This window comes from Salminus brasiliensis, chromosome 10, assembly GCF_030463535.1.
Source record: "Salminus brasiliensis chromosome 10, fSalBra1.hap2, whole genome shotgun sequence".
Lineage (NCBI taxonomy): Eukaryota > Metazoa > Chordata > Actinopteri > Characiformes > Bryconidae > Salminus > Salminus brasiliensis.
The window spans coordinates 22,778,211-22,804,896 of NC_132887.1; the positions used below are offsets into that span (position 1 = coordinate 22,778,211).

Here is a 26,686-nt window from a genome sequence, read left to right on the forward strand (position 1 = left end):
TTGAAAGGTTCCTCACCCTCACATAACCTTTTTTTTTTAGTGGTTCTTCAATGGCACCACTCAAAGAACCACGTTGTGTGTTGAGTATGGCTGGTGAGTGTGTGTGTTTTTTTTTTATGAGGTCATGATATCCACTGTGTCTCAAAGATCATGTTTCACCGTCTGAGAGAGTTATTGTGCTCCGACATGAATGGCTACGTGTTTGGACAATGTTAGGCTGTCAGACACTCACTTTCTACGCTTCCTGTCACGCCCCTAATTTAAAACGATTCTGATCCCTCGAAAGGAGTCTGGAGAATCCAACACAAGCTTTGACTTAAAAAAAAAAGGCAGATGTTTATGTGTTCTATTGTCACAGTTCATCTGACCAGGGTAGATCGGAGGAACGGTCGTTTCTGCGCTGCAGTGTGGTCTGGCCAAAATCACGTTTGTCCTCCTTTTGCACATCTGTGCCCTGCCACACCCAGGTCTGATCCGTTCCTCAACCATTATTCAGTGTGTCTGACAACAGAGAACCCAGCCAACCCGGATGAGTCACATCATGCTCACATCTGCTCTCCTCTCCCTTCACCCCCTCCATTCAGCATAATGTTCAAGAGCATGCTTCTCTACGACGAAAGCCCGCCACCACTCTTCACTTCACTTTCCTCCTACTTGTATATTACAGTGGTGTCCCTTAATCATTTTCATTGGGGTTCAGAGTACATTAAGGCTAACATGATAATGGGAAGATCTTTGTTGAAACCTCCTAGGATAAAAGAAGAGATTCCATGGACTCACATATTGCATTTACACCATTTTCATGAGATAATGAGATCTCGAGTTAATTATGGCATTATCACATAACAACTACGGTTTTCATGAGATGAGAAAACAATATCATTCGAGATCTTGAGATATCGGCCATCATGCATACACATATGAATGTCCAGACCATGGTTCAAGAAGCTGTTTATATGCCATTTGGCTTTAATCTGAGGGTCTGTATTGGTTAATGGCACTGATGGGGCAGTGCGGAGGTGTTTTCATGTCGGCAGACTCTAATCTGATGGGCTGAGAAGGACGGACCCTGTGAGCTCAGTAGCTGTTGGTGATTTTCTTCACTATGGTAAGAATTCTTCAATCACTAGCTATAGAGAGCTTCCTTGGCCTAGAGAGCCTCAGCAGTTCTCTCTTTCCACTCAGAGGTGAGTGCCTGGACCACCAAAGACATTGCTGATGTGTCAAACCTGTGCTGGATTGCTGGTAGAATCCAGAATGTCGGTTCTTTGTCTGAGGACCACCGTAATGTTTGTGTTTGTCCAGCCCATGTACTACAGCTGAAGGTTGAAGGTATCATACAGATTTGGCCAAAGTCTCTTCAGGCTTCATTTTTGTTTCTCAGCCTTTGATGGTTCCTTTTACTTTCATTGGCACAACTCTGGTCCCAGTGGTCCCAAGGCCTCTCCCTATCACGTGATCCTACACTGGTAGCGTGAGGGCTAGCAAGAGCTCCGTCTTCATTTCAAACGTTGTATTAAATGGGTTAGTTTAGTGACCTACTGGAAAACGGCTCTCCTCTCCCTTCTTCATGATGCTGATGATGCTGGACGGGCGGGCGGGCGGGGGGGTTGGGGTGGGGAGGTGAGAATCGCCATGGCAACTGTGACGTTGTTCCCCTTGCTCTAATTGGAGGAAACCCCGTGTACGCACGGCCGCGGCCTTCAGGCCAATCGAACTTGAGCTGCCGGTCCCGCCTCCACACCCCGCGCTAAAAGCCTATTGGATGGTGTTTTGCACACTGACGAGTGACGGGGTTGCATCGCGCGATCTGATTGGGCAAGACGGTATGCGTAGCCACGGCCTACAGCAACACTTTCGGTTGATGGTGACTAATGCATTTTTTTCATCATCCATCCGAGTCTAAAGAGGATCAATCCAGCGGAGCGGATATCATCACTTCTGAGGTTAGGAGCTATTTCTCATTTTATATCTCATTCTCGAAGCTTCGTGAACGGTTTTTAATCTATTATCTGTCCGTTTGGAGGAGCTGTGATAGTAAGAATGCGCGGTCGGTCGGTCGGTCGGTGGGTCTGTTGGGGACAGTCAGGCGTTAACGGAGCTTGCTGTGCTAACTCGGGGCTCAACAATGAAGGAGGCTGCCGTCGAGCACACGACCGACCGGTGCTGTTAGCTGGGTATTAAAAGGAGATAATTCGCTCCTCAGAAACGTTGGTCGTTTTTTTTGTAGCTTCACTGCTTGGCTGACGATGCTTATGAATAAAGGTAGCTAGCTATAGTCAGATGTAGCTATAGCTAATACGTGGAGTCGCTACCTGGCTAGCCGTGCCCGACAGTAAATCAGGGTCGTCTTTAGGAGAGACAGTAACGGGAGCTGGCGAGGCTGTTTTCTTACGGCCAGCGATAACTTTGGTCAGCGTTGTGAGACGACCAGGTTTACTGGCCATAAACTGTGAAACGTTTAGATATATTCTTTGCGTGAAAATGGCTGGTCTAAATCTAAAAAACTCGTTGTTTAGCTGCCAGCTAATTCATAATGCTAGAGGGTAGTGCTAGCTAACGTGCGAACGAGACAGCCAGGATCTGGGGTTAACTAGCTAACTCAAGTAAACGGCTCTTGCGCAGACACGGTTATCTACATGAAGTAAACAAGTACAGTTATCGATACAGATTTAGCTAGAAAATGATCAACCAAGGAGTCTTTCCTCATTACTGTTCCCGGCACTGAAGGGCGCGGATTACACCTGCCTGAAGGAAGAAGAAGGCGAAGAGACAGAAGGGCTGGGTTGGGTTTCTTGCCACGCCATTGCAATTTAAGGCCTTTATTTTTTATGGCGGACCAAAAATATATTACTAATTAGTCGATCCTCTTATTTGTGCGTACAGAAAAGTTTTTTTATTATTTAAAAAAAAAAAAAAAAAAAAAAAAAAAAAGCGAGTGCTTGGTGGAGGCACCAAGTATGAAGCTCATGTGTGTAGAAGCTGTTGATCCCTTTACTGGTTCCCCCATCTCAACATCTGCACAGGCTTTTAAAACAGTTAGCGAATGAGAATAGCTATATTTAGTGTGTTGGCCCATATCTCGTCTAAAATTTTGGGCACATCTTTATAGACATGAGGGATAAGCAGTTGGTTCTCACTCACCGCAAGCACTGGGCACTCTTCAGGTTCTCACAGTGTGTCCTGAACCCTGCAGTCAGATCAAGAACTGTGTAGATCTCAATGTGTATTGTAGTGTATTCTGTTCATCCTTCCTCTGATTTTCTGCTAAAAACAATGGATCAATAAAAGCTCATGAGCCTGGTAATCTAAAATCTGCTGATTTTGATTGTTGATGAGAACAAGGGTCTGTACCTTGAACATAGGGCTTTGTGAGATGGTAAAAAATGATATTAAGACATTTTCACAATACATGATCTCTCGGTACAACTGATCATGGACAAAATGCATCAGTAGCTACAAATTCTTAAAAACTATTATTCAAATATTCTCCTGTATCTGTTACATTGCTTCTTATTCATAATGTGCAGCACTTCATCCAGTTAAACCAGGCTAATTACACTGTTTAATAAATAGATATTGTGTGTCATGATGAAAATGACCACGATACAATCAAATAATGTCAAATTGCCCACCCCTACTTTGACCTATAGCTCATGCTAGTGGTTCCCAACCCTGGTCCTGGAGGTGTTTTAGTGTTTTCACTGCTCCCACCACCAGATCCTGATCCAGCTAATAAGCTAATTAACAAGCCCTTCCTTAGGTGAGGTGTTTGAGCAGAAAACAAGTGAAATGTGCAAGGCAGGGGGTCCTCCAGGCCCAGGGTTGGGAATCACCGCCTTAAGTCATTCAATGAGACATAGACGCTTAACAGTACTAAAGCAATTTGCTCTTCAGCTTAATCAATATATTTTTTAAAATCCTGCTTTTAAACACTTTTCTTGCTAATCTTGTAGCTACTTTACTAGCCAGCACTTTCCACATGGTCATCCAAATGTTAATGTGTCTGTTTCCTTAGATTAGCCCAAAAGCCCTTTGTTACTAATACCTTTTTTGTTTTTGCACCCTCAGCTTCTTTGAAGACATAGGTGGAACCTGGTCCACTCCAGTCACTTGATCAGTCAACCACTTTTACTCTCCCAAACGCTTGTTAGGCTTTCGTGGCCCATAGACTTTTGTTGCGGCAAGCACACACAAATTAAGAAAGCAAACACAGAATGGATAGAACAGAGCTCATTCAGAAGGCCAAGTTGGCAGAGCAAGCTGAGCGTTATGACGACATGGCGGCTTCCATGAAGGAGGTTACCGAGGCTGGAACCGAGCTGTCGAACGAGGAGAGGAACCTGCTGTCCGTCGCCTACAAGAACGTGGTGGGCGCCCGGCGATCAGCCTGGAGGGTTATATCCAGCATTGAGCAGAAGACCGAAGGGAATGACAAGAAGCTTCAGATGGTCAAAGAGTACCGGGAGAAAGTGGAGTCTGAACTCAGAGAAATCTGCAACGACGTCCTGGTGAGGAGATGCCTTCCTTTTGTTTTAGACGTGTGACAATATTCATTAACATCATAGTGGATACTTTGAAAATCCAGTCTACTGCAGTTTAGACGAGAAGGTGTAGTTTCAATAGAGGTTCCAACTTTCACTTCACTATACATTTTTAGATGTTTGTGGAGCTGTTTTAGTGTTCATCTGAGCACCTTCACAGACCTTGTCATACTCGACGCACCAATCAAGGGTCAGTCACAGTGTCACTACATCTGTTTATCTTACACATGCCATGATTTCTTTTCGTGACGCAATGTCATAGTAATATTTAGGCTATGCTAACAGGTTATGTTATCTTTAGGGGAAATGTTACCTCTCCACATGCCTAGTTTAAGGTAACCTGCGAAAGCTTAAAATTCGTATGTCCATGTTCTTTGTTAGTCTTTTGTAAAGAGAAAACTCATTATAAAGTAATATTGCTGAGCATTTGCACTTGCTGCCACTTCTCCAAGGTTCTTCCTCCTGCTAGCCTACATGGATGTGTGTATTACAAAAGAAGTGTCCTCTTTTTTTAGTGATGTAAGAGCAGCCTAGTTTTTTCCTCTCACTTGAGAGTAATGTCTAAATTAAGTAGAGCTTGTCCTTTCTTGCCGTGGGGGAGTCGTTTAGCAGGATTGTAACATTTCGTATATTTAGTGTTGTGGCCCTATTTTGTGATGGCTCCATGCTCGGCAGGACAGGCGTTACAAAAAGGAACCTTTATTCCCAGAAGAATTTAAACATGCACTTCCCCAGGGGATGCTATATTGTTGGCATTTGTATCGATTGTTTGGGCAGGTCAAATGTCATGTTCCAGGTTTCTTGTACGTCATTCTATTTTTAGTCACTTCCCCATGAGAGGAAGTGTCTGCCTATATAGGGCTGTATGTGAAACACATAGTGTTCTTTGGAAGTCTTTTCAGCCGCTGCTGCCAGAAGGCGGTTGTAAATGTTAAAGGTTTTTTTTTTGTTTAAGGTTTTTTACTGGGAGTGTTCAGGTGAGAAGTAGGTTTTGGTTTTGCTCGTTTAGCTCAAAGCATTTGTTCAGTAAATGTCAGAATTTGTTGTAGCCTGTAGTATGTTGCGGTTTGTGTGTTTACAAAAAAAAAAAAAACAGTTCTGATAAATGGCCAGGAATGTTTCCAAAGGCTGATCTGATTCGTGTTCCTGAGCTGGTGTACATAGAGTAGTACATTTTTAAAGCCAGTAGATTCTGTGCATGGTAGGTCGGAGTTAAGTTCCACCCACAAGATTCATCTTCTTGATCAGAGTGACTGGCACTTACATAGTCATTCTGAAAAATGGAAGCAAGTTACTGAAAACAGTTCCAAAAATTTTGGTTATAAAATCATCAATCTTTCTTTAATGGCCTTAATGAGGTGACCTTTCCGATCACCTCATTAGTTTAAGAAGAACTGGGATTTGCTTCGGTGAGGGCTTGTGTACTTCCTGGCCTACTGGTCTAAGAGGCCTGAAGGGTGTGTCACTGACTCAACCTGAGTGTTAGCTCTGGGAGCAGGCCAATCCACACCCTCCTTCTGCCCAGACAGCCTGCCACATGCCTTCAGTTTGCACTCGCCCCTAAGAGCGGCATAAGGAATGCCTTCACAAAACGCTTCAGTGTCATGCAGTTAATGCAGCAGTGGTCAGTGAGGCGTATTAGGATTTGATTGGTATGTTCACTTTCAAATGCTTGTTGCCAATTATAGAAGCCTTTCCCTCTGAGCCATGTCTTGCTGAAAGATAGCAGCTGACGCCGAACCCATAATCTTCAAGCTCCTGACCAAGATATCTGAGCCCCCAGTTGGTTGTGGTATTCAATTTTGGTATAAAATGAATATTTCCCTTTAATAGGAGGGGTAGCTGGCTAGGGCTGAGAGATTTGGTCTTATTGTGGTAAGAATATTTAGGTGATGCTGGGCTATTGTAGAATGTCTGCATTTATGAATTTTACTGGATGGTTTTTCAACAAAGAAGTTTGGTATTTCTCTGCAAGGTAGTCCTTCTACGTTACATAAAACATACACGCACAAAAAAAAATTTCATCCCATTAAAAAAAAATCTTTTAAATCATAATTCCCTCAGATTTCTAGTTCACCTTCATGGTGGCTTGTGCTTCTCACCCCCCCCCCCCTTCCAGGCATGCCTAGTGTACCTAATTAGCAGTTATTCCATGTTCATGCTCTTTCTGCAAATACCAGGCTGCATACATTAAACATTGCATTACTAATTTTGAAGAGTAAAGTTAATCAGGCCTACAGTGGAATATGGTGAAGGAACCAAAAATCAGAAAAGAGCATAGCTCCAATCAACGATCGCAGAAATCAGTTCTGTTTCTATGAAGGAGTGTGTGCCTCACAGAAGTACAGAAAGCTGACATGAACCAGAAGGTCAACACCAGCAGGACCTGTTTTAGTTTAGCAGTCAGAAAGGAGACCTGAAACGCTGCCAAAGTAGTCAGATATTTAGTGCTGCTGTTCTTGAACTACACAAGAGGCTCTTTAGTAGAGATGGAAGGCTATGTATCAATATCAGCCAGTTTAAGACTGTGTGTGTGTGTGTGTGTGTGTGTGTGTGTGTGTGTGTGTGTATATATATATATATATATATATATATATATATATATATATATATATATATATATATATATATATATATATATAAACACTGTCTCAAACTTGCTTAATTGTAGAATTTGTAAAGCTAACTCTGCCTCACATTGAATACATTGAACGCCACTAACCAGATATCCCTCTCGAGAGTACATCACTCAGCCCAGTACCATGAGTATCTGCAGAGCTAACAAACTCTGCTAACCACATTTTTAGTATCTGTACCGCCCCCCAAAACACAGATCAGTGATTTGAGACTGTTCAATCAGAGGACTGACTGTATCATTATTTTGTTTTGAGCCAGACGCTGTACCTGTGGTGTTGTACAACAAGAAGTAATATTACTGTTCAGAGATAACTTCTGTTCAGAGAGTCTCAGTTCCACAAGGCCATCCATACTTGCAGTTGATTGTGGTAGAATCACACACTTGACTGTTTCCATTTTAAATGGCTTGGAGGAAACGCAGGGGCAGCACACTATTGAAAGAGTGTTGAATGTGATGCTTGCTCAACCGTTTAAGAACCATCTTTGTACTAAAGTGCTTTTGGAGGAACTCAGCCCAGGCTGTAGATGTTATCTGGGAAGTGAGATGTTGGCTTAGCACTGAGCCTGTTCCTTTCTTGACCGTGGCTGCCTAGGACTGCCATCAGAGTTTACTCAGAATCCTATGAATGTGAAGAATGAAGAAAGGCTCATGGCAAACCTCCTGGACTTCACTGTGCGAGACGGGACAGGCCTGAATATGCAACGCCCTTTTTTTTCCCCCCTCCTTTCTTGAGGACTTGAGTGCATCTGGTTTGACACTCAAGCCTGTTGCTAATAGGGATCATCATGATGTTGGTTCCATAATGGCAGTGAGGTAATGATTTAAAAAGTTTATTGAAGGTAATTTGGATGTGGTTGGCCTGATGAGTTCTCTTGGGGTTTTTTTTTCATGATGAGAGGACCATGACTGTGTTGGTGGTGTAAGTGATTGTTGTTCAGTGCTTCCTGTTTGAGGTTTTCTTACATGGCACGCCACTTAATTACCGCTTAGTTTTCCTCATACAGTATTATTCCACTGGGAGTATTATGATGAACAAATCTAATTTTGTTTAGATATTAAAGATTTGCAGTAGAGGTACTGGGCAAATTTAGCTAAAAATGAAAGCTTATATTTCACCAGTAAAATGGATAGCTATGCTACATAGCTGCTACTGCTGTTGTTCTTTGGATTTGACATGCCTGTCTGTGCACTTTTGTTGATTTTTAGACTACAGTAGGTCTGTCTTTTGTATAGAGTACAAAAAAACACCATAATTCACCCTTTGTATGGTATGTTTGTATTTACTTTGAGGAAAATATAGTAATTATAGTAATGTTTTTGGATGCTGATGCTAAAGACAATTGCTCTCCTTGCTTGTCTCAGTAGAGCGGATGAGGTAGGGGGTGTGTGGGCATTCTGTGGTGATTAAAAAGCTCTGCAGTGGCTGCCTGTGAAGCATAGTAAAGTAAGACCACACTGTGACAGCAGTTATTAATACAGAAACTTGAGTAGCTTTTGTTGGGTTTCTTTGCTAATTGCAATTTCTGTTAGCACATCTATTGCATTTTCACCAGTAATGGAAGGATCAATTGGCTGTGTGTTGGTGCCTGCTGATTTTCAGCCAAAAGACACAATTAATCCATGATTTTGCTGATCATAGCTGGTCAGATCATATGATCCATGTGATGAGTGGATGCAGCTCTGTGTGAGGCTACAGAATCCCATTGAAGCCAGTGTTCAACATTTTTTTTTTATTATTATTTGCACAGTGAGCATCCCAGGAAAACTAGCAGACACCACTTGCAACACTTTGAGCTCCACAGTGCAGTTCTGTACAGAAATTCACCACTCTTACTTGACATAATTTTGTCAAAAATGTGTTTGATTCCAAAAGGTAAAGAATATTTCTGCTTGAGAGGCAGCGCAGAACTGTTGTTGGAAATGTTAATTTGGCATCTAGCCCCACCCTCAATTGGCAATGGCCCCAAAAACACTGATGCCTAATCCTTCAGAGATGCCTAAATGTGAAACTGTAGGTTTTACTGTAAAAGTATAAAAGGCAGGTGGATGGAAGTGTAAGTAGGCCGGTATGTTTGTGCAGCAAATCTTAATAGGCTTATCGCATTTTGCATGTTCTGATGGTAGATACAATTACAGGCGAGGTATTACATGCATCCCGTACACATGAAATATCTTCATGGAGAGATACAAGGTAACTGGCACTGTTTTTTGTGATTTAGGATACATCTCTACTGTTATAAAGACACCCAACAGGCAGAAACTTGCGGCGTGTGTTGATGTATCAAAAAACAGGATTAATTTTTGTGACAATTGTGCAACTTTTTTTTTTGTTGTTGTTGCTTGGAGCTGTTTTTCGAAACGGTGAGAACGGGTTTTTCGATTGGTAGTCACATCTGTGAGTCACTGCTCATTTGTGTAGAGTTATTGCATTGCTGAAGTTGCCCTCTTCGAGTTGCTCATGGTCGTGATGCTGAAAATAAATGATTTCCTGACTCTTTTGGCACTAGCGGTGTGCATGCACTACTAAACAGGCATGTTTGTTCTCCCATCAAAATAGTCTCTGTATTGTTTTATTTGGTCACCGCAAGGTTTGAGCTCTCTAACTATTTGCCAAGGTCTCAGGCCAGTTAGTTTGTTGGAGCTATGGCTTGATCAGGCTCCATTAGAAAGGACCAGATGATGTAAATTTCGAAGTTTTATAAATAGCCTGACCCCTTGTCCCAACAATTGGGAGCTATGAGCTCATCTAAGCAGCTGCCCAGCACAAAGCGGGAGAAGGCTATAAGATGTTTTCTTGATTTGAAATGTCGTTTAAGAAATGGCAGTAACGATTCAAGTCTCTTTGGTGTCTGGAAGACCAAGACACCTTTCAGAGGGAAGTGCTTGTAGAATTGCTAGAAAGGGTAATCAAAACTCCCGTTTGACTACAAAAGACATTAAGGAAGATTTAGCAGACTCTGGAGTGGTGGAGAACCCTTCTACTGTACACAAACGCCCTTTACAAATATGGCCTTGGACTGGGATGTTGATTTCCCTTTCAATAATATTGGGTTGGTATTAAAATCCATGAGCTTCTTTTCTGGCTTCTAATTATATAAAGTTATACTGACTGACCGAGGTGATTGGCATGGTCCGTCCACTCATCTGTACAGACACACTAAGGTTCTAGCAAGGACACAATATATGCTAATGAGGGGTGTGCTCTAGGTTTTAGCTGATTGTCCATAGTATTGTGAATCACTGATAGTTTCCATGTAAGTTGGACAATGTAGATGTTGGATGGAGTATTACTTTAGACATTAATTTATTTACTTTTGTTTTGTCTTCTTTTAATTAATTATCCAAACTGTTCAAATAATGTTTGCTTGGCTTAGGAATTTTGTAGCACCTCAAGGCAGCGCTTAAACCGTGGTTGAGCTGGTTGAACAGAAATGCATGCTGTAGTTTTGTGAAACATGTACACGGGCCTAATTGATATTGACCTTGTGGTTATATCAAAGTTAACAGGGAAAACTAAAGCCTTATTATTTGTATTACTTACCTAGTGGTAACTGGCTACAATAATGGAAGGAAATGTATATAAAAAATAGCCTGTGGAGACTGACTTCACAGTACGCTGTAGCCGTTAATATAATAAAATATGAAATTTATAGATTGTAAACACGCACTATTAAACGCTGAACTACCAAACCAGTCTTACATTTTCTTACTGTTTGACTCTGCTTGCTGATGCTGCATCTCAAATGAAGTCAAATGGTGTCATATTAGCTGTATATAATACCTTCTCCCACAAAAAGATGAAAAACTGGTACAGTAACTTCCGCTCCAGGCTATCATAATGTAGTCCACCAAAAAACATTTGAAGAACGTTCTCTTGCTATGTAGTAGAATTATAACAGACTGCTCAGGTTAGCAAGCAGGTTCCCATGTTCTTTGTGCAGCATTAGAAGGACAGCGTTTCTAGATCTGGGGCAAAAGCTGGGTCATGCGCTCAGGAGGGCTGTATGTGCCAAGAGCATAAGGCAGAGCTATAGTGATGTACATCTGCACTGCATCCTGTTTTACATAACATCGCCTTGCAGTTCACTCCATAACACTGTTAGTACTGGATGATTTATTGACCTCATTTAATTGAATCTTATGTCTGTTCTGCAGGAGCTCCTGAGCAAATATTTAATTGAAAATTCCACAAATCCCGAAAGCAAGGTCTTCTACCTGAAGATGAAGGGAGACTACTACAGATACCTTGCTGAAGTTGCCTCTGGAGATGACAAGAAAGGTAAAAAAATAAATTAACAAAGTGCTTTCCTTTGCCTGCAGTGCAGGCTGTTGGTTCTGAAGGAAGTCAGTGTAGACTTTGCATGAGTGGTGTGAGTAGATCCTAGGTTGCTCTGTTAAAGACAACTGGTCTGTCATCTTTGGGTACTAATGTTTCCCCATTCCGTTTATTTCGCTTGTTCCGTTTGTTCGCTTATTTATTTTTATGCCCCTCCACAGTCAGCATTATGTAGCAGACCCAACCATTGTAATGTTAGGTCACTGTGCCAAGGCCTGTGAGTGAGACTTTGTGTCTCATTCAGCACCAAAAGGAAAAGAGACGCTGCTAATTTTATCTTGGGCAACTGCTTTCAGGAGTCGTGTGTGTGTGTGTGAGTGTGAGAGATGACTCATGATTCTTCCTGGCAGTGTTAAACAGGTCATGAACTTTGTGTCTGGGTGATTTTTATATACATTCCATATGAGAGAACTGCTTTTTTGTCAGTCAGTATAAGTTCTCAGACAGTTGACTTTCTGTTTTTCCGCTCCCAAGCCACCATAGACAATTCTCAGGATGCATACCAAAAGGCATTCGATATCAGCAAGACAGAGATGCAGCCGACACACCCCATTCGCCTGGGCCTGGCCTTAAACTTCTCCGTCTTCTTCTACGAGATCCTGAACTCTCCAGAGAAGGCCTGCTCCCTCGCCAAGCAGGTACACCCCACTCAGTCATAAGATGAGCTCTTCTATTTGCCAGTGTTTTTGAGCAGTCATTTAGAATGGGTGTGGTGGTTTGCTTGCAGGCCTTTGATGAAGCCATTGCTGAGCTTGATACACTGAATGAAGAGTCTTACAAAGACAGCACCCTCATCATGCAGCTGCTAAGAGACAATCTCACAGTGAGTAACTTTTTTTTTTTTCTTTTTTTTTTCTCTTCCTTCCTGTTGTGTGTGTGAAAGGCCTGAATGTCCAGTACTCAATCGGCCAGTTGAAGGATTTTAAATGCTGGTCGTTACAACAATCATGCTGTTATGTTCGTAAATGGTTGCTATATTGACTGACCTGGACAAATAAGGGTGTCTTTCTTGTTGCTTTCTATGGGCCCTGACAAAACTTGCAAATAACTGTGAAATGTCAGGCATACGTTAGGTGCAAACAGTGATTAGCAGCATCTGAAAAGGGGAAGGGTTTTTTGAAAGGAGCTTTATTGTTGGTCACAAGCTGACTAAAGTAGCATCTGCATTAATATGTATAGGGGATATATCAGGAAAATATTCCCAAACCTTTTCCAGCTGCTCTCTTAGCCCCTCTACTATACTCACCAAACAAGAGGACACACTGATCTAGTAATGTTTTGAAAAGCTGCTAAGATGTCCTAATATGCATGGCTGGGGCTCAGAACACTGTTGGTTTTTCTTATAATTTGGCACCCGTTTGTGTACATACAGTAAAGGCACCTAATCTCATTAAACTATTGATCCCGTAGAAATATTTGCTTGTAAAAACCCCAGATCACCTTACAACAGCTGTTGGTTAACATAAATACAATCAAAAGTAACAAGAATTTCACATATTGAAGAAATATTAGGAGCCAGTGCATTGATGTAGCTTAATTCCATCACCAGGTCACCTAAAATTAACATCCCTAGGCACTGATTTACCAAACTATGTTGGATAATAACTATAAATAAAACTAGACTCTCAGGAGAGCTTTTGATATGAGATAATATTACTAATATTAATGTTTTACTGAGTTAGCACTTACTGTCTGGAGAAGGAGCTTTTTTAACTGGTGTCTAAAATGTTAATGTAAGTGTTAAAGATCAGTATGTCCTTCGTATTGGGTAATGACATTCCCGCTTTGCTTTTTTTTTTCTCCACCCTCTCTTCCTAGTTATGGACATCTGACAACGCAGCGGACGAGGGAGAGGGAGGCGAAGGAGGAGAAAACTAAAGGCTCATGAGGAGGAAAAGAAAACCTTTTTACACATCTCCATTCCTTATTACCCTACCTTAATTCTTCTAGTAAAGAAAAAAAAAACATCGTCATTCAAGAGCTGTTTATGGGGGGATAAAAAAAAAAAAGAAAATCAATCATTTAGTCTTTTCACAGTGCAGCTTTTGGATGAGGAGAGATAATTAATTGGGGCGAGAGACCTTCCATTCCTTGGTTTGTGTTTGTCCTGGCCTTCTGTTGCGTGCCGTCTCTGCTGTAGAAAAGTATGACTAGCTTCGTTTTATACCAGCGTCTTAAAATTTAGTAAAAGTAAAAGACAACAAAGATTAAAGACATGCATTTCATTAGATGTTTTCTTTAGTTTTTTTTCAGTTGGTATGTTTAAGACTTGTTGCAGGGATATTTAAAAACTTTAGATAACGGTTCTCTCGTGCACACTGTTCTCATGCATCACTTCTCACGGTTGTCTATTGCACACCTCAGTTCTGTGCTATGGGTAATGCCACTGAAATCCATGGTGAGGCTCACTTCTAATGCTAAAAGAACTCACAGGACTGCCATGTTAAGAAAATTGAGGATACAAATTAAATCTAGTAAGTTTTTTTTTTTTTTTTTTTTTTTTAGGAGAGCAATGTGTAGCTTGTGGATGCCATCATATAATGTGTTTGCTCAGTGTGTTTGGTAAAATATTTACTCTGCGTTATTTCCATAATGCCGTTAACACTGGCGTGGTCGCTTTTGCTTGTGTTGGTTCTCAATGGGGAGGAAATGGAAGCACAAATTTGGTTGTTATATTGTGAATTGGAGTGAGGTTTAGGACTTTGTTAAAGTAGAGTATTGAGGGTCTGTAGAACAGTTCTTCGTAGTGATACTGTTACCAACGACGCTCCTAATTAGTTCGTCTCAAACTGGCAGCACCTAATCCCTCGGTGCATGGGTGTACACAGCAGGGCATAATACCACACAACACTCGGATAGAACCATGTTTTCTAGTTTGAACTTGCTTATTTAGTGTATGTGAGCATGTGTGACCTGTTACTAGTATCTCTGCAGCGTTTCACTACTGAACATGGCCAAATCAACTGACGTCTCACAGTTTAGTGACCTTTTATTTGTTGCTTTTGGTGGCTGCTTCAGCTCAAAGCTCACATCCCACTGTGGTTATGATGCACATTTCACCTAAAGCATGAATCTGAGCAGGAGCGGTTGGGCACTTAAGAGATTAAAAGAGCTGATGGAAGTTGAATTGGGTATGATCCATGCATGTCTTCGTTTATCAAGTACACGACGGAATGGGAATCGGCACACGTGCCAAGATCAGGGTCCAGTTTAGTACTTTTCATTGCAGATTTGTGCACGTGTGAGGGTGCGTTGTTGTCCAGTGAGTGTTGGAATAGATTTGGACCACTTATTCTGTTTTGCTAATCATCCATTGTAGTCTCCAAAAGCCTTGTGGACATGTTTTACTCCCTGTGTAACACTTATGTAACATTAATAAAAATGACCTTTTATAAACCAAACTGGTCTGTCGTGTCCCTGATTGCTCAAAGCTCTGTTTAATTATTAAGAGGTGTTTTAGTGTGATTACCTGCTTTTTGGAATAATAGGGTGATGAGTGGATCTCCTCTCTAATTGCCTCAACCTTAGGCCAGTGTGCTGGAAACTTAAGGGTGCATCAGGCAGAAGTCAGCCTGACTTCTTATTACCCAATAATAATAATAATAATAATAATTTTAGTGTGCGCTCTTGAACGAGTTCTTATTGGATCAGGGTGAAGTGAGCTATTTCAGGCAGGATTTCTTTTCTATGATTACATAGAAAATCCATGAAAACGACGTATTTCTGGTTTTCTACAGCAACCCGGCAGACGCAAGCTAACGTTCAAGCTCCTGAGTGCTGATCCGCTCGCAGGCCATTTGTGCTTGTTGAAGGGGCTGTAACCAATTTAGAAATCTGACAGCAGTGTTAAAGTGTTTGATGCAGTTCTATTTTGCTTAGAAAAGTGCAATTTGTCTACAGAAAAATCATAAAGCATGTGTGTAAAACTGCAATTTTGGGGAAAAAAAAAAAAAAAAACTCCTTATGGAGGGATTCATTGTGTCTGGACAAAGTTCTCTAGTATCGTCGGAGGAGGGCAGAGGCAATAGTCCGTGATAGTCCTTTAACTTTAATTATTTATTTGTGGTCCTCCCTATGTTTTTATTGGAGGAATTTCATTGGAGTTATTTTGTATGTATCTGCATAACTTGTTTTTGTGAAGTTAGCTGATAATGTTTACTATGAGCTGATCTAGGTCTTCGTAGCAGTTAATGAATGTGAGGACTGAGTTACGGACCTGACTTTAGAAACGCAATTTAGCGTCTGATTGAGTCCTCAGAGGGAGGTCTGACTGACCAAACTATTTGCAAATAGAAAATGCATTATTTTCCATGAAACGGGGGGAAATGGGGGTGGCCATCTTTGTGTGTTAGCACTTCCGGTGCGACAGTGGATCCATTGGTCCCAGTACAACCCCAGCAATGATGATGATGAGCCTCCAGAATGAGGAGTAACACGTGCTGTTGGAGGAGGGTTTGGAAGAAGAGGAGAATTTAGGTTGAACATCATTATGAACACAGCACAAAGAGACTGCAGTGCTGTAGGACGCCATATAACTATCCAGCGCCTTCTAAAGAAGCGCACCTGCTTCTGTGGTTGAATACGCTACTCATACTCATACCATACGTCTGCTCTTACCATCACCAGAACATCCTTACCCAGAGAAATGGCTCTGTAATGCAGCCCTGATGAAGCTCTGGGTAAGGAGACTCCGCTGTTGTTTTCTCCTTCATAAAATGGTAAATGGCATGTTTTAGTGCTTTCGCTGCTCCCAAAACCTCCTGATCAGCTCATTAACAAGCCCTTTCAGATTTGCAGGGCAGGGTGGCCTCAGGACCAGGGTTGAGAACAACCCCAGCAATGACGATGAACCTCCAGTATGAGGAGGAAAACGTGCCGTTGGAGGGTGTCGCAGTATTTGGAAGAAGAGCAGAATAGCTCTAAAGAAAAACGTTAAACACAGCCTGTTTGGATGTTGGGTCAGCACTGCTGGCCATTGTATGGTCCTTCATGACCAGTCTCCGCAGCAGTAGTCTACTTCAGACTGCATTCACTTTAAATTCAATAAAACTGTAAACCTTTAGGAACTAAATGACCGGGAATTCTAACACGAGGGGGGAAGAATCAAACTCTTAAAGGTGGCTGTGGTGGTGGAAGGTGGATAAAAACACATTTTAAACGATTGGTTGCATCAATGCCCTGATGCATCTCAGATCATTTACATTTGCATTTACATTTGAGGCATTTAGCAGATGCTCTTATCCAGAGCGACTTACAAAAGTGCTTTACTATTTACCCAAGAAAAACCTCAGCTAGTTAGAATAGACTAAAAATTCAAAGATACCTCTAAGCTTTAGACATTACTAAACACAAGACAATAAGGTGACCGTAGTACTCTACTCTTAGCCCAAGTATTCTCTAAAGAGGTGGGTCTTCAGTCTGCGTTTGAAGACAGCGGGCGACTCTGCTGTTCGGACACCCAGGGGAAGCTCGTTCCACCACTTTGGTGCAGGAAAGAAAAGAGCCTGGATGCTTGTCTTCCGTGGATTTTGAGGGATGGCGGGTCGAGCCGAGCCGTACTTGAAGCTCGAAGGGCTCTGGGTGCGGATCGGCTTTTGCCCATTGCCACCAAGTACGGAGGGGCTGGTCCATTCTTGGCTTTGTAGGCCAGCGTCAGGGTTTTAAATCTGATGTGGGAAGCAGCTACAGGAAGCCAGTGAAGAGAACGCAGCAGTGGAGTGACATGGCTGAATTTAAAAACATTGAAGACGACCCGTGCCGCTGCATTCTGGATAAGTTGCAGGGGCCTGATGGTGCGCAGAGGGAGACCAGCCAGAAGAGAGTTGCAGTAGTCAAGTCTAGAAGTGACCTCTCTAGAGAGGAAGGGTCGAATTCTCTGGATGTTGTACAGGAAAAATCTGCAGGACCGAGTTACGTTTGCAACATGGCCTGAGAACGATAACTGATCATCCATGACTACACCAAGGCTTCAAGCTTCTGTAGAAGGAGTGACCAGTGAGTTCTCAAAGGACCAGCAGTTCCGTCTGGCTGGAGTTGAGTTTGAGGTGGTGAGCCACCATCCAAGAAGAGACATCAGCGAGACATGCTGAGATACGGGCAGAAACCTGTGTGTCAGACGGTGGGAAAGAGAGCATGAGTTGAGTGTCATCGGCATAACAGTGGTAAGAGAATCCATGAGAGGATATCACTTTACCAAGAGAGTGAGTGTACAATGAGAAAAGAAGAGGACCAAGAACCGAGCCTTGTGGAACGCCAGTGGAGAGACTACAAGGAGCGGACGTGTCGCCCTGCCATGTTACCTGGTATGAGCATCCCTGCAGGTACGATGCAAACCATCGCCATGCAGAGCCGGTAATTCCAAGGCCGGCAAAGATAGGAGGATCTTGTGGTCCACTGTGTCAAAAGCTGCGGAGAGGTCGAGGAGAATCAGAACCGATGACAGTTTGATCACATGGACGGAACAAGAACTTGTACTAGTACTTGGGCTGCAACTGATAACGTTTGTGCCTTCATTTGTCTAACATTTGTACTGTTTCAGATATTTCAGATAAATAAAAAAAACTCCATTGCTTATGCAACTCTTATGCAGTTTTTATTTCTTGTATCTTTTTGTATATTTTAATTAAACAGGTCTTATCTACGTGCTGGATCCCCCAGGTGTGCACTGACTAATCAGCAGCTGCAGGAGGACACACTGCTCTGCCAGCTGCTAGGGAGAACAGCGCATTATGGACAGTTTATCCTCACAAATAAATCTAACTGAATTCAAATCTAATCTTCCTTTTCTCCTCCGACATAGTACTCTTCACAGCCCGTTAAAGGAGCAATATGCAGCAATCATTACTCATGCTAATGCTGTCCATCCCTGTCAAGGATGGAGGCGAAGTTCTACCACTCAAGCCAAGTAAATGGTTTTGAAATTCTTCCAGAGCGTTTTTCATTTCATTATTGCGAACATTGCGATTAAAAACAAAGGGCAACTAGCACTCAAAACATCTTAGGGCTTTAACAAATACCATCATAATCATTATTACTCCTTCTTATTATTACTTTTATTACATATCAGCCAAGAATTTAATCCTATGGAAAACATGATCATGCTCTAGACCTAATGAGCTAACGTTATTTATACTAAACTGATGTATCAAACCTGCTAACATTTAGTCTTAAGCTAGCACTTGAACTTCCTTTTTAAGCTATGGTTGGTACAGCATAGAGCATATTGTGGTTGTTACAACCAAGTTAATTGTGACTGAAAAGCCATTTGACAGACATATTTTAAATGGATATAAAATACATAGCTACATAAGTATCCTCCCTTCAGAAGGACTGATTTCTTTATTATTATTATTATTATTATTATTATTATTATTATTTAAATTATATTTTTCAATTTAATTTAATTTAATTTTATTTTATTTTATTTTATTTTATTTTATTTATTTATTGTTAGAAGCAACATCAGTTCACACGTAAATCACATACTGTGATACAAAGAAAAACTACAGAAGCCATTTAGTGGGGAGCGACTAAGGGGTACATTAATGTATTTTAAATAACAAATGTTTTAAAATATATATATATATATATATATATATATATATATATATATATATATATATATATATATATATATATATAACTGCTATTATTTTAATCATCTTACACGTATGTGTGTAAATAATAAATAAAGTAGATTTCGTCCTCCAGCAGGATTATGAAGAACTTTTATTTTGAAGTTGGATTTCTTAGACCTGACTCGGAAGTGGAACATTGCGCATCCTGGTGCGTTGTTTTCACGTTCAAATTTGAAGCCACACCATGTTCAAGAAGACAAACAGGAGGAATTTCAGACAGCGCAAAGATGAGTCCAGTGAAGAAGACGAGGGGGAGAAAGGGCTTGGCGGCAGTAGCGAAAACGAGCCGCAGGTCCACAGCTCGAAGCTTCTGGCCGGGCCTCGGAGAGGGATTTCGTGTAGCTCCAAACCAAACGCGACCCCTCCTCGCCAGACAGCCCACTCTGACAGATCTGACTGCAGTGAGGCTGAGGACTCCGAGCAGCCGGTCTGGAAACCTCAGCCCAAGAGCTGTAAAGACCCGTCCCACAGTCAGACCCTCAGCTTCAGTGAAGATAAAGATGGTGAGTCTCCGTCAGTTACGGCTGTCCACATATCTGATGGACGTGGACACTTGGATTACTGAGAAAGACTAGCTAAGCTAAGCTAAGCTAAGCTAAGTTAATTGGATCCAGTGATCTGTAAACCTTAAATAATGCTGCAGGTCTGTATCTTAATGTTCTGGAGGTCTTGCAGTGAGAGGGGTAATAGATGTGCCAATGCGTGTTCTGCAAACTGTACATTCATAACTTATTAATCTTCTTAATAATCATTGCTAATTAGACAAATGATTGTGAGACTTGTTTAAGTAATAATTAAAAGTATTTCGTTATTATTAGGTCCATTGTTTAATTATTCAAGGGGTGTTTATTAAGAATGTGCTCACCAGGACACATGTAAAGGTAAAAGGTAAAGGTGCACGTATTTGTCACTGTACAGCGAAATGTGTCCTTCGTATTTAACCCATCTGGTAGTGAACACACACACCCAGAGCCCAGGGAGCAGAGAGGGTAAAGGGCCTTGCTCAAGGGCCCAACAGTGGCAGCTTGCCAAGCCCGGGAATTGAACCCACAACCCTGTTATCGATATCCCGGCGCTCTAACCGCTGAGCCACCAAACATGTAGATATTTGTGAATATGGCAAATGACATCTGTGTGGAAAATTACAGAGATGTGTGTCCAGATAGGAATACATTTGTCAGGATATCAGTTTACAGGAGAAGGTAAAATGTCTTTACTTTAAATGGAGGTCAGTGTAAATAAGAGTTTATTCCGAGTAATTTAGATCATTTCAAATTAAAGGAGCATTATACAACAATTGATACTCATGCTCATGCTGTCCCTGGTTAGAGAGGGTGGAGGTGAAGTTGTACCACCCAAGCCAAACAAATGATTGTGAACTTCTTCCAAAGCGATATTCATTTCATTATTGAACGTTACAAACAAACATGTGTTAAAGAGCACTCAAAACATCTTAGGGCTTTAACAAATACTATAACTGTCTAATTGAAAAATAAATCTCTTTAAAATGGTGACTTTACAGGAGAAGGCAAAATGTTTTTACTTTGAATAGAGGTCAGTGTAAATAAGAGTTTATTCCAAGTAATTTAGATCATTTCTTTTGGTCCATTCATCCGATGAGTTATTCACACAGTGTAAAGAAGCAGCTACAGGGTTAAAAAATGAACAAATATGGAGATACGTGTTTTTCATTGGACAGCAGCAATATGAACATGGGCACTTTTGAATACAGGTTACTAAATCACTTATGTATACATTTTTTCATGCAGCAGGGTCACTCAGACCTAGTGTCTGTTCCTTGTGTGAAGTCGAGTGTGTGTTGCTAAATTTACCCTACCCTCTCCTCCACAGGTGCAGATGAGTGTGACTTCAAAGTAAAAAGGTCAGTCAGCAAAGCTGTGATTTTCCAAGCTCGTAAAAGGGAAGAGTCGCCCATCAAGTTGACTAGCACACAACCAGGTATTACATATTCAAAGTATTACTTGCTAATAACCACATTTTTACCTACAGGCAAATAAATGTTTAATTTGAATACACAACGGAAATGCACTCGTTTTTTTCAGATGTAAAAAATGTGGATCTTAATGAGCGCTCTGATGGCAGCACTGGAAGTTCTGCAGAAGACATTCCTCCAGACAGCGACAGTGAGGTTCAGTCTATATCTTCCAGAGCTTCTAGCTCTTCTACAAAAGCACAGAAAGGTACTCAATCTCATTCCTGGCACTTCAGGGATTACTGAATAGTATAGTTAGGTAATATATAGCTTAGGTAGCAGCTTCATATATAGGGTACATGTCTCCTGCAGTTAACGTCCCTGATGCCAAGAAGATCCGTGCCGTTAAAGAGCAGAGGAGGAGAGCCAGAGCCCAGCGCGATTATATTCCTCTGGAGGGGGATCGAGAAAGCACTCCAGGATCTGGAGACAAAGAGGAGAACCAGAGCGATGAGGAGCGTGACAGTGATGATGAGCCAGATGATCATGAACGCAGAATCCAATTTGCACCAAAATCAAAAACGGTTAGAGAGCGAATGGCTGAGAAAATGGGTAAGATATGAATGTGGAATATGAAATACTGGTGTATAAGTACAGGCCATCATTGTGATGGTGTTTATGCATTGTGCATTTTGTCGTATTCAGACATTTCTGAATGTCTGTGTTTCATATGTTTTGTGTTCTGGTTTCTGTGTAGGTATAATTTCGAGTGAAGAGAGTGATTCTGATAGCCAGAAGGAGGAAGACCAACACCTCTGGGAAGAGCAGCAGATAAGAAAAGGAGTTAAAAGACACCAGGTAGGTATATTTTCTATTTATACTACACATGTGGACAAAATATCAGTATAATTAGCACTGAAAGACACCAGGGCCCAGGATAACCAAAGAAATTTACAAAAAACAAAGAACAAGAGCAAGAGTCAATCACAGATGAGTAGAGCTATTAACTGCCATTAATATACAGTCATGCCCGAAAGTATTCATACCCCTGGCAAAGTTTGACTTAAATTTACTTTTATTTAAACAGAAGTTATATTTTTGCCTTGAAACGACACAGGCATCTCCCAGGAGATAACACGATGATGTACAAGAGGCATCATTGTGGGAAAAAGTATTTCTCAGCTTTTATACACATTTGAACAAAAAGTGGCATGTCCAAAATTATTCATACCCTTTGAAAACTGTCACAGTATATGGGAAAATCCAAAGTTCTATACCATTCCAAATAGTCCAAGCTGTTTTAAAGCATCCTAATTACCCTGATTCATTGGGAACAGCTGTTTTAATCAACTCAACAGGAGAAAAATAGCAGCTCTCTGCAGTTGGTTTGTGGACAGTCATGGCTAAGACAAAGGAGCTCACTAAGGACCTGCGGCTGTGCATTGTGGCCGCTCACAAGTCAGGAAAGGGCTATAAAGCCATATCAAAATGTTTTCAAGTTCCAGTGGCTACAGTGCAAAGTATTATTAAAAAATACAAGAAGTTCCGCACTGTGGAAAATCTCAGAAGATGTGGTCGGAAGCCAAAAGTGACACCTGTGCTGGCCAGGAGAATAGTGAGAGAGGTGAAGAAAAATCCAAGGATCACCACCAAGGCCATCCTGGTGAATCTGGACTCTGCTGGTGGTGACATCTCAAGGCAGACAGTTCAACGGACACTGCACACTGCTGGGTTCCACAGACGCAGGCCAAGGAGGACACCACTTCTCCAGAAAAGGCACACAAAAGCCCACTTGACCTTTGCAAATGCTCATCTGGACAAAGAAGAAGACTTCTGGTGTTCTGTTTTATGGTCAGATGAAACAAAAATTGAATTGTTTGGCCACAATGATGTGTGCACCATTTGGCGTAAAAAAGGAGAAGCCTTCAACCCTAAGAACACCATCCTCACTGTCAAACATGGTGGTGGGAACCTAATGTTTTGGGGGTGTTTTTCAGCCAATGGACCAGGGAACTTGATCGCAGTAAATGGCACCATGAAAAAAGAGCAATACATCAAGATTCTCAACAACAACATCAGGCAGTCTGCAGAGAAACTTGGCCTTGGGAACCGGTGGACATTTCAGCACGACAACGACCCAAAACACACAGCCAAAGTGGTGAAGAAATGGTTAGCAGACAAAAACATTAATGTTTTGCAGTGGCCCAGCCAGAGTCCTGACTTGAATCCAATTGAGAATCTGTGGAGGGAGCTAAAGATCAGGGTGATTGCAAGGAGACCCTCGAACCTCAAAGAGTTGGAGCTCATCACTAAAGATGAATGGGCAAAAATTCCAGTGGAGACATGCAAAAAGCTGGTCAGCAATTACAGGAAGCGTTTGATTGCTGTAATAGCTAATAAAGGCTTTTCTATTAATTATTGAGAAGGGTATGAATAATTTTGGACATGCCACTTTTTGTCCAAATGTGTATAAAAGCTGAGAAATATTTTTTCCCACAATGATGCCTCTTGTACATCATCGTGTTATCTCCTGGGAGATGCCTGTGTCATTTCCAGGCAAAAATATAATTTCTGGTTAAATAAAAGTAAATTTAAGTCAAACTTTGCCAGGGGTATGAATACTTTCGGGCATGACTGTATATCCAAGCCGCGTGCTCATGTGGGAACATAGGCTAGGTGGGTTTCAGATGGGCATGGCCTCTGAGTGGGCTTCCCAAATGCTCCCATCTAGGCCCTGCAATCTATACAATCTCCAACACAGATGGGGCCCATGTTTAATCCCTCCTAGTTCCATCTCTGACCCTGCTGGGCATCCATATGTGGAACCAACATGGAACCCGAAAAGACAACTTTCTGGTTCCTAGTTGCTCATAATGCAATCCCCACATTGGCATGTTAGCTGTGATACAGCCATTGGTTGGAACATTGATCCTGGGATCACCTGGAGAAAGTAATGCATAAGTCTATTTGTGATTAACTAATGTACAGCTGATGAATTGTGTTTAATGGAATTATTTGAGAGCCCTGCCTTTTTTCCCCCCACTTTTCTTCTTCAGAAGCAAAGCAGAGAGCGTAACAGGCCTCTCAGACAGAAGAAAATGGTTGACATCCCTGAGACGCTCCCACCAGTCAGCATTGATATCATAAAGAAGAGAATCACTGGGAAGTAAGTAAAATAGTGCTGGGGAATATAATGTCATTTATAATTAACCTGTGTTTGAGTGTTTCATAAAGGTTTGGTTAAGACTTTGGGTAATCCCAATGATTGACTAATAAGGATTCACTTTCAGAAAGTATCAAATTAGTCCACAAAATTGGTGAAATTATTAAAACATGTAGCAGTTATTACTGATTGACTGGAATCAGAAGCCCTCTTCTTACAAATTGAGGCAATTGCCTTAACTTCTGAGCAGCATGGTCCTCTTTAGGACAGTGTCTTGGATTCCTCATAGACTGATTATTTCACTTTTCTCATCTACATAAAACAAATTATTGTTCACCTACCCTGTTTAAGGTGGTAGCAGCTTCAGACTCCTGCAGATGGTGTTGCATGGGGATGATCAGGCTATAAATACGTGCAGGGTGTGTGAGGGAATTCATAGATGGAGAGGTGGGGGGGCACAGTGCATGTGTGGAAAATGGGTCGCAAAGCACCCAATGGCAGACATGCCAAAGGCCACAATGTGAAGGGAGTAGCTAGATTTGCAGGTGTATGGAAGCATATGGCCTACGGATGTACAGGAAATTCTTTTGAAATTCTCAGCAGAATTTCTGTTCATGGTATGCAGTTCCATGTAGTGTTCTTTCAGAAATTGTTTCTGAAGGACCTGCGTTGACTTCTGGAAGCAATTCTTGCTCGAAAGTGAAGCGATTTTCATTCACAAGACGTGAAACACGCTGGTGGTCCCTGCTCGGCAGTTTTGACTTTCGGAGTGTTTTCTCTATCTCTATTGGGATTTTCGCCACTACCGATAGACCAATGTGACCATATGCTTCGACACATCTGCAAATTCAGCTACTTCCTTCACACTGTGGCCTTTGACACGCTCAAATGCAATCATCCCTGATCATCCTAGTAGGTTAGTAACCTGAAGTTACTACCACCTTAATCACACAAGGTGACTATTGTTTTTGCCCGGGGAGCTAAACTAAATGGTTTAAAATTGGTAAAATAAATGATCCATAACCTACAGACTTCCATAGCATGTCTTTGCACTTCTCTAGACTAGAATCATTGAAGGAGGTCCACAGAGCACGGGAGGCTGAGCTCCGGAGGATGCAGCTGGATATGGAGAGTGCTAAAAACTCTCTGGAGAATTTAGAGAACTACCCTGCTGACGAACAGCTCCGCTTCTACCGCAGTATGAACGTCTTCACACAGAACTTGTTGGAGTGCCTTTCTGAGAAGGTAAGGAGAACAGAGTTGAATAGTAATGTCCCCAAATTAGCAAATAGCCTGGATTGAAACATCGTTACCTAGATGTTCATAAATTGCACCACATTTAGAAAGGTTAACACTGCACATGTTTATTTGCTATTACTTCACCTTGAAGGAAGCTTTGGCTACAGCAAAATACTGTAGATCTTCCCTTGTACTGGTTTATAAACAGAGCTCCTCGAAAGTCCTGCTGAAAATCTAGCTCAAACAGGGCTTTGGATGATTTTCTTTTATAGTGTGCTACAGACACAAATGTGTGATGCATATGTCAACACATCTCTATCTGCGGGAAAAGGTGTTCACCTATCAGCTAGACCAAATGTGATATGCTGTGAATTTTTTAGATGATGTCGATAAACTCAGTGGAGCTGGATATGCACAGTCTGTATATCGACCAGGCCGAGTCACTTATGTCCCAAAGAAGGCAAGCAATACAACAGGAGTCCACACGCCTTCAGCAGTTAACCTGTAAGTGGAAGGTTTGTTTCACTTGTGATAAAGAAAGTGCTAGAGTTCAATTCTGTTTACATTAATTTACACATAATCGCAAGTTAGCATTTTTTATTGTTGCTTTGGACATCCACCTTTGTCAGATTTCCCATTCTCATCATGATTCCTGCATGTGGAATCATTAATAATAATAATCTTCTTTTCTTACAGACAGCAATAATGCACATGGTAATGGGGAGTCATTGGTGAAGACTGACCCGTTTAAAGACAAGTAAGTTAGCTCATGGTTGGCTGAATATGCACAGAATTATCTGTAGAAAGCAGATTTTAAAGAACTCTTTTTACAACTGGTGTCACAAAGCAGCGTTACACAATCAATAATTAGTAAGACAAGAAATCAATAGTCTAATCTAAAATAATGTAGTCTGAGAAATGTAGTAGTAATGTAGTAGTTTCATCTCTGTTCATGTTCCAGTGCATACATAGAGGACGACTGTGTCCAAGCTGATTTGGAACCAACAGCAGAGCAGGAGGCCGAGCTTCAGAGCAAAAGAGGTGAAACTTTTTTTTTTTTTTTTTTTTTTTTTTTATGTGTCATGACATTGTCATATGGTCATGTGGGGGAAAAAAAAAATTAGGACACCCCATGAAAACTTTTGTCTTTTTAACATATTGAATCTTCATTTGAACAGTATTGAGGGATGGAGGTA

At 41.5% G+C, this 26,686-nt stretch overlaps 2 protein-coding genes across 4 annotated transcripts in view; both read left to right on the top strand.

Annotated features, from left to right (window-relative positions):
- Positions 1 to 1,840: 1,840 nt before the first annotated feature.
- Positions 1,841 to 14,919, top strand: ywhaqb (tyrosine 3-monooxygenase/tryptophan 5-monooxygenase activation protein, theta polypeptide b). Its single transcript, XM_072689727.1, has 6 exons — positions 1,841 to 1,946; positions 4,072 to 4,511; positions 11,338 to 11,461; positions 11,993 to 12,156; positions 12,246 to 12,341; positions 13,337 to 14,919. The coding sequence occupies exons 2-6, from the start codon at positions 4,218 to 4,220 to the stop codon at positions 13,394 to 13,396; spliced, it is 738 nt and encodes a 245-aa protein (XP_072545828.1). The 5' UTR covers positions 1,841 to 1,946; positions 4,072 to 4,217; the 3' UTR covers positions 13,397 to 14,919.
- A 4,407-nt stretch (positions 14,920 to 19,326) lies between these two features.
- Positions 19,327 to 26,686, top strand: part of gcfc2 (GC-rich sequence DNA-binding factor 2) — a 43,846-nt gene continuing 36,486 nt past the window's right edge. For all 3 annotated transcript variants that reach the window (XR_011980529.1, XM_072689730.1, XM_072689728.1), the window contains exons 1-10: positions 19,327 to 19,658; positions 21,007 to 21,114; positions 21,219 to 21,356; positions 21,461 to 21,700; positions 21,846 to 21,946; positions 24,145 to 24,254; positions 25,313 to 25,496; positions 25,871 to 25,994; positions 26,187 to 26,247; positions 26,452 to 26,531. Coding sequence is in view for 2 of the 3 variants with exons in the window: in XM_072689730.1 (XP_072545831.1) it covers positions 19,340 to 19,658; positions 21,007 to 21,114; positions 21,219 to 21,356; positions 21,461 to 21,700; positions 21,846 to 21,946; positions 24,145 to 24,254; positions 25,313 to 25,496; positions 25,871 to 25,994; positions 26,187 to 26,247; positions 26,452 to 26,531 (1,465 nt within the window). In the remaining variant the exon portion in view is untranslated. The remainder of the gene's footprint in view (positions 19,659 to 21,006; positions 21,115 to 21,218; positions 21,357 to 21,460; positions 21,701 to 21,845; positions 21,947 to 24,144; positions 24,255 to 25,312; positions 25,497 to 25,870; positions 25,995 to 26,186; positions 26,248 to 26,451; positions 26,532 to 26,686) is intronic.

What these genes read in the sequence shown, in the direction of transcription:
- ywhaqb (XM_072689727.1), top strand. Translation starts at nt 4,218, where the DNA reads ATGGATAGAACAGAGCTCATTCAGAAGGCCAAGTTGGCAGAGCAAGCT. An exon ending in AAATCTGCAACGACGTCCTG is followed by an intron (nt 4,512 to 11,337) that starts GTGAGGAGATGC and finishes TCTGTTCTGCAG; the next exon opens with GAGCTCCTGAGCAAATATTT. An exon ending in CTCTGGAGATGACAAGAAAG is followed by an intron (nt 11,462 to 11,992) that starts GTAAAAAAATAA and finishes TCCGCTCCCAAG; the next exon opens with CCACCATAGACAATTCTCAG.